The sequence below is a fragment of the Camelina sativa genome, chromosome 11 (assembly GCF_030686135.1).
Source record: "Camelina sativa cultivar CO46 ecotype springtype chromosome 11, ASM3068613v1".
Taxonomy (NCBI): Eukaryota; Viridiplantae; Streptophyta; class Magnoliopsida; order Brassicales; family Brassicaceae; genus Camelina; species Camelina sativa.
Genome location: NC_141890.1, coordinates 7,546,412 through 7,554,327, shown reverse-complemented (window position 1 = coordinate 7,554,327; position 7,916 = coordinate 7,546,412). Strand labels below are relative to the sequence as shown.

The window sequence follows — 7,916 nt, the reverse complement described above, 5'->3', positions numbered from 1 at the left end:
CTTCTTAGATTTGTGAGCGATTTCGTGAAAAAGAGTGACGATCGAGTTTGGTTTTGTTGTTATATACGATGATGATGATGAACCAAGCTCAACAGAGAAACTTAAGAATCATAGTTTGGAGTTGTTCTCTTCGTAAAGAAACCGGACTTAATAAGAGGCCTGATATGATATAAATGGGCCACTTTGGATGAGAAATGAATTTGTTTATTTTTAATTTTGTTTTTTCAAATATTTTCGTCTTCTTTCAAAAGTTTGTACAACTTTATAATTCTAGGTTTTTGACTCTTTTTGTATGAATACTGTCAGTCTGTCACTGAGATACTATTGCTAGGTTTCATATTATGAAAGACTAGTAACGTGACTAGTAACGTTAGCAACTTAGCATATACTTTAGTATGTAAGTGAGACAAGAGAGAAAGCAAAGAGAAAAATAGGCTCATCAAAAGCTATGCAGTATGCAACTTCCTTTTTCATAAACTATGCAGTATATGCACCACTTGCATAAAATGAAGTTTCAACTCTTTATTCTTTTGTTGAAAATAACAATTATCACAACACCCAACTTGGTTTTTTCTTAAATATGAAATGTATCTCTCGATTATCATAAGTCACGGGTCATAACTAAAAATGTTTTTTTAAGATGAACCAATGGAAAATCAATTATACAAATGTATTCGTGTATATCAAATATATTTAGAGGGTGTATTCAACTTGACATTTTAAGTGATTTCTGTATCTCATGGTTTTAGATGGGATTTGAAATACTTTTACAATAAATCGTATCAACTTCTCTAAAATCATCAAAATCATTGAAAATCTCAAAAAAAAAAACTCAAATCACTAGGAGTATTAAATTGTATACATCCCCTTAGTTAATGACCCTACTATCTATTATTAATACATTTTATCCTACAGTGGGTCACATTAATTGATATGTTACCATAAATTTTATTTATCTACTTTTAAATTTAATAAGTAAAATTTATCATTGTTGTTTACAAAATATGTTTTTATTTAAGAGGCTGAAGTGATTTCTAAATCCATATAGAATTGTAAATTATGAAAATCAAAACAAATGGACTTTAAAATAACAAGTTTTATCCTTGGATTTGAATCCTTTTATTTTACAATTTCAAATCCATTCAAAACATAATGTAGATTTTGAAATCCAAAAACAAATAATTAAATAAATAACATAGGATTTTAACAAGTATTTGTAAATCATAGAACCAATAACACATAATTTTGATAAATATTTTAAAATTAATGATTGAATAACACATGACACTAGATATTCACCCGCGGTACACCGCGATGCTATATTTTTTGTTTAGAAAGGCAATACAGAATTTATTTATTATATTAACTATATATGTAAATAATATCTTTTGTATTTTTTAAATCTACTGTAGTTTTACATCAATATATTAAGCAGTGTATAACTTCCATCATCAACATCTAGTGGTGTATTATATAGTTAGGATATCCTTAATGTTCATTAAATTTAATTTAGTTAACAAATATACTTCTTTTGTGATTTTTCTTTTTCATTTACAATGTAGAGATAATAGTATTACATAATATATTCTATTTTTATAATTATATGAGTATACTATAATTTGATTTTGTAATTTTTGTTGTTTTATCTCTATATCATTTAACACTTTTGTATTTATAGTTGTGCAAGTCGATTAAAATGGTGGAGTGTTTTTTTTGTAAAGTTTTTTTATATCAAGAAGTTTAATCAAAAATCTAGGCTGTTATTATTGTCTACGGTTAATCAATTGTGTTTAATATTTAGTACAGTTTTTTTAAAAAATAGATTAATTAAATATAAAATATTTAATGCTAATGGGTGCTGGTCCGATACTTTTGGAAATTTGAATAGGAAAAAATCTTCTTCAATTATATTCTAAGTTTGATATTATTTAAAGTAAAAAAATAAATGTAAAATTTAATGTCAATGGCATGATTGTAAATAGAGTTGAACTTGAGGATTTATTTCATAAATGTCTCCAAAAATGTATATATATAGATAATGTCAATGGCATGATTGCAAATAGAGTTGAACTTGAGGATTTATTTCATAAATGTCTCCAAAAATGTATGTATAGATAGATTTGTTTAGATTTCCAAATCTATTAAGATCATAGAACCAATAATCTCTTCTAAGTTTGAAAATGTAATTACTAATTGTCAAAGAAAAGAAAGAAAATGTGATGTATAATTGAATGAGACTCTTAAACAGGAGAGTAAATATTGGCGTCGATAATAATAAGGTCAAGAGATGAGGCGTTATGGCTAACTTTTGAGCAAGAGTAGACAAATTAGGGTTGACTCTGGTATACTACCTCAACTATACTACTTTTTCGATAAACATCATAGACTTTTTGCCTCTTTTCTGAACACCATTAACTATATTTTTCTCCATTAAACATCACAAACAATACATTCTCTTCTAATTACAACATAGCGACTCTAAATTGTGATTAGACTTAGTAAACCGATAATCACGTTTTGAAAACCACGTTTACTTTAAGTGAACCAAAAAAACAGAGCCCACGATCAGTCTCCTTCTTCTTCATATCAAAGTCCCAAAATCTTAGGGTTTATATTTCCATTAAAATTTCTTGAACGCTAACAAGATTTCTGAAGTTGTTTTTTCAATAATAAAGTAATCTAATGTTAAGATGTATAAAACGATGGTTTCAAAAAAGCAAAAACTATCACCAAAATAACAAAAAATCCAAAAGGTATCATTCATGTTTGCAAAACTAAGCTAAAGGAAACGTTCATAGCTACGTTAAAAATTTTACTCATAAACCACCATGTCGGTGCTTGTTTGCGATGGTTGCGTGAGAGAGATTGTATCAGGTACTTGAGATGATGATGACCCGACCTAAAAAATAAATACAAACAATTATCAAACGAACCAGAAAAATAACAAAAGAAAAAGAAAAGGATCATACCTCAGTAGTTCTTTGTCTCTTTGTCTTTTCCTTTGGATATTTTTTACACCCAGTTGCATTATGACCAGTTTCACCACAAGACGAACAACGTATAATGCGTCCCTTCCTTCCAAGTGTTTCTTTTATTGTTTTCTTCTTCGGTGACTCGTGTTTTCCTTTAATCCTTTGATATGTCTTCTGTCTATTTGTTTTTTTCTTCCCCGGTAGTATAGGCTCATGTGGTGCTGTTACCAAGCGATACATAGATGTCATCCAGAATCTTGGCCCTCTCATTGGATGTATGGACTGCTCGTAATTGTCTCACCACAAATCAGTGCTGAAAAATCCTGATACATAATCTTTAACATTCATATCATAATCAATCATTGCTCCATAAGCATGCTCACATGGAATCCCACTGATTTTCCATTTACCACATGTACATGTTCTTCTTTTCGTGTTCACCAAATTCTTATTCCCATAAAGCATAACCTCGTATACTCCATGAGTTGCGGGAGTTGTATCACACTTGTTTGCATCTTTCTTCTGCTCTGCGAGAATCTTGGCAACATACTCTGTAAATCTTCCTTCGTGATTCTTGGGTTTATTATGCCTCTTCACCATTCGATGCATAGCTTACCTCCTAATTTTCTCCAACATTGGAATCAATGCCTTAGCCCTTGCTTTTGTAATTGATGGGTTGAATGATTCTGTGGCGTTGTTATCAACATCCTCACAGTTGCTTCCAAGTTTAAAGAAAGCTCTTGACCACGTCTCGGGTTTCTTTTTCATCATTGAATCGTAGACGTCAACATTATACTCTTTCATTTTGTTGAGATTCTCTTTAAACTCAGTCTTGTTGTAGCTCCAAGCTAGTTGCCATATTAATGGTTTGATCACATCTTTTTGTGGATGCTTATTCTTCAAGTTCTCAATGATGTGTTTCACACAAAATCTATGTTCAGCTTTAGGCAATTCCGTTTGCACTGAACTGATGAGTCCCTGAAAGTAAAAAGAAATAAAAAATACAACACATAGGTTGTTACGTTAGAAAGAAAGGACAAAACAGAGAGAGAAGTCAAAAATTTTGATATGTACCCTTGATTTATCAGAGATCAAAACAAATCCTTCACCATCTTTGAGTTTTAAATCAGCCTTGAGTTGCTGGAGGAACCATAACCAGTTATCCCCAGTTTCAGATTGTACCACAGCCTAAGCAAGTGGATAAATCTGATTGTTTGCGTCATGACCAATTGCAGCCAACAACACTCCTTTCACTGCAATCTTCAAGAATGTACCATCAAGCCCGATAATTGGTCGACAAGAACCTCTCCAAAGTGTGCGTGTTCTTTCAAAACAAACATAAAAGCGGTTGAAAACATCTTCATTGATAGAGTTAGGTATAGTTTCAACAATGGCAGTTGATCCAGGATTTGTAGACATAATCTCTTTGGCATAGCCATGAATGTGAGCAAACTGTTCTTCATACTCCTTCTCAATCAACTTTAAAGCTAGCAGCCTTGCGCTCTGACATTGACCCCTAGAACTCACCAACTTCCATTGATCTTTAATGTGATTTTGAATTTCTAGAGGCATGAATTTAGGATTTACTCTTAGCTTGTCCATGAAAAGCCTTGCAATAACCGGATTTCTAAGTAGCCTGCATCTCCCATTCGGAGTACAACTGTCTTTCGATATGTCGTTTTCACCACCCACATTTTTCTGGGCTCATCAAAAGAGCAATACACCCTCCACTTACACTTGCCAACAACGCCACACTTGAATTCAAGCCTTGTCTTCTCCCATCTTCCTTGAACCACATTATTCCCTGAGTTTAAAGCATACTCAATTACAGCCTCTTTGAACTCAACACCATTGAAGAACAATTGACCAATATCTAATTTATCAACTTTGTTCCTTCGGATTCTTCTATCTCGTAAAACAATCGGATCTTCCTCTTCATCGGAACTATCTGGAATTTCATTTCGACCAACAGACAATTCATCAACAAAATTTTCTACTGAATCTTCTACTTCAAACTCAAACCGATCTACTCCATCTTCATCATCTTCAGCTTCATCGTCGTTTTTCTTTTTCTTACCCTCTCTTTTGTTTTTTTTCTAATTTGCAGTCATCTTCGTTTTCCTCACTAAGATTGTTATCAATATTTTCCATTTCCGTGTCGTGTTGCATCGCATCCATGTCTTCTTCGTTCATCGGATAACTGAAAAAGTAACAGCTCTAAGCTTTTGACAAAAAACATCTAGACTAACGAGAGAGAGAGAGAGAGAGAAACTATGAAAGGAGAGAGAGACCGTACCAGGAAAATCGAGAGAAAGAGAAGTGAGTAGTTGTTGTGATAAATTGAGAGGAAGAGAGAACCCTAAGATTTTGGAACTTTGATATGGAGAAGAAGAAAACTTATCGTGGGTTCTGTTTTTTTTGGTTCACTTAATGTAAACGTGGTTTTTAAAACGTGATTATCGGTTTACTAAGTCTAATCATAATTTAGAGTCGTTATGTTGTAATTAGAAGAGAATATATAGTTTGTGATGTTTAATGGAGAAAAATATAGTTTATGGTATTCAGAAAAGAGGTAAAAAGTCTGATGTTTATTGAAAAAGTGCTATAGTTGGGGTCGTATACCAGAGTCAACCCGACAAATTAAGACTTTTCTTTTCTTGGTGAAGATAATTAAGTCTTTTCTATATTTGATTACTGGATTTGTACGGGAAATCCATTTCCTGTTTTTTAGGCTAACTCTTTGACTTTCTTTCTTCTTTTTTTTTTTTGATAACTTTCCTTGGTATTAATTACTTATATATGTAAATACAAAGAGAGAGAGAGAATTATCAATAATTTAAACAAGCAAGGAGGCTTAGGACGACGATTCACCATGGGGAATAAGGGAAATGTAGGATCTGTGATCTTCTTCTGGGCTCTGCTGGTTGCTGTGGTAGCCATGGCCACCGAGCATCGTCCCATTGAGCGGACTAAAGGAATCAATGGTCTCGACAAGATCATTGTCCGCGACCATCGCGGTCGATCTTTTGAGGTACTTCTTCTGTTTGGTTTAGATCTTTTGTTGTTGACTTGTTGTCATGTACAGAAAACATCTTTTGAATAGAGCCTAACTAGCAAATTAGTTTGTGGCTGCCTTAGATTCCAAGGTCCATTTTTCTTGATGCAGATTCTGATTCATTTTGTTTGCTTGTTCAGGTTTACTTGTATGGAGGACAAGTAACTTCTTGGAAGAATGAGAAGGGAGAAGAATTACTTGTTATGAGTAGTAAGGTAACTTCAGATTCACTCTATCTCCTATTCAGACCATGTTATAAATGATCGTTCTATGATTGGCTCTGTAACTACAAATCTACAATAGTTAATAATTTGTTATCGAAAGGAGAAGAGATCTAAAAATCATGTGTTAACGTATTGTGCAGGCTATCTTCAATCCTCCAACACCTATTCGTGGAGGAATTCCAATATTATTTCCGCAAGTATGTGTTTTTTTTTTTGATAAATCTTCTTTGTTGTAATTAATTATTGAATAGTATGATCTGTTTTTGTTAATGGAATGATTTTTTGTGTAAGCGCAGTATAGTAACACCGGTCCACTTCCCTCACATGGATTTGCAAGACAGAGGTTCTGGGAAGTTGAGGCTAATCCACCTCCTTTGCCATCAAAGACTTCTTCTCATGCTTTCGTTGACCTGATCCTAAGATCATCCGACGATGATTTGAAGATCTGGCCTCACAAGTAAGATTCTTGAATTCTCTTTTTCTCTTTCAACATTTTGATTAGGATTTTTTTTACATAGAGTATGGACCAATGTGTTGATTTTCTCTGTATCCAATTACAGGTTTGAATATAGACTGAGAGTAGAATTGGGACATGATGGAGATTTGACGTTGACATCTCGTGTTAAGAATTCTGACACTAAGCCGTTTAACTTCACATTTGCTCTTCACCCCTATTTCGCTGTTTCCAATATCAGGTAATCCAAGGAGACATAATCTCCCATATTGAAACGAGACATAAGATCTCATCTTTGAATGGTTGAATCAAGCTAGTTGTTTTATGTGTTCAGCGAAATCCAGGTAGAAGGATTGCACAAGTTGGATTATCTTGACCAACAAAAGAACAGAACACGTTTTACTGATCATGAGAAGGTTATAACTTTTAATGCTCAAGTAAGCCCTCTTTTTCCCTTTTGCCAATTCAAATTTCAACCCTTCTTGTTTGTAATGTTTCATCACTAAACAACACACCTTCAATAAAAAAAAAGCTTGACAGGTTGTACCTAAGCACTCCAGACAACATAAGAATCGTGGACCATAAGAAAAAGAAGACTATTGTTGTACACAAGGAGGGACAAGTCGATTCAAGTAATTAAACACATAGTTTTGTCAACATTACACAGACACATTATAAACAGTTTGGGTTTTTTTTAGTACTAATGATGGATGATTCCTACTAATTATATAATGTGCAGTTGTGTGGAATCCATGGGACAAGAAAGTGTCCGATTTGGGAGTTGACGACTTTAAGCGTTTTGTAACGGTGGAAAGCGCGGCTGTCGAGAAACCAATCACGGTGAACCCAGGCCAAGAGTGGAAAGGAATACTACAAATGTATGTGATCCCTTCGAGTTGCGCCAGTGGAAAGCATGACCCTAAAAAGTCTTGCATTCATCATCCTTGAAAAAACAAAAAAAAAAACAAAAACACTTCAAAACTGTCTTATTAAAGTATACTTGACGTTCCCAAGAAACATCACATGGCGAACATTTGAAGTTAGTTGGGTGGGATCAAACTGGACTCTTGACCAGTTTTATTGTTTTGTAATTGTAGTGTTCGTAAATCTGTTACATAATAAAGTGAAAAGGTGCTTTTTTATTGGGTTCAATAATTCTCTGATTATAACAAAATTAGTATACTTAATTATAAATTATAACAATAATTGAA

General features: G+C 33.2%; 1 protein-coding gene and 1 pseudogene across 1 annotated transcript; one reads left to right on the top strand and one right to left on the bottom strand.

The window, feature by feature from the left end:
• Window positions 1-2,865: 2,865 nt before the first annotated feature.
• Window positions 2,866-5,165, bottom strand: LOC147933727 (uncharacterized; annotated as a pseudogene).
• A 484-nt stretch (window positions 5,166-5,649) lies between these two features.
• LOC104722367 (putative glucose-6-phosphate 1-epimerase) lies at window positions 5,650-7,857 on the top strand. The gene is made up of 8 exons (XM_010440519.3): window positions 5,650-6,003; window positions 6,168-6,242; window positions 6,392-6,448; window positions 6,548-6,708; window positions 6,812-6,946; window positions 7,040-7,142; window positions 7,238-7,337; window positions 7,445-7,857. Exons 1-8 carry the CDS (start codon window positions 5,845-5,847, stop codon window positions 7,651-7,653), a joined length of 999 nt encoding a protein of 332 aa, XP_010438821.1. The 5' UTR covers window positions 5,650-5,844; the 3' UTR covers window positions 7,654-7,857.
• Window positions 7,858-7,916: the final 59 nt, after the last annotated feature.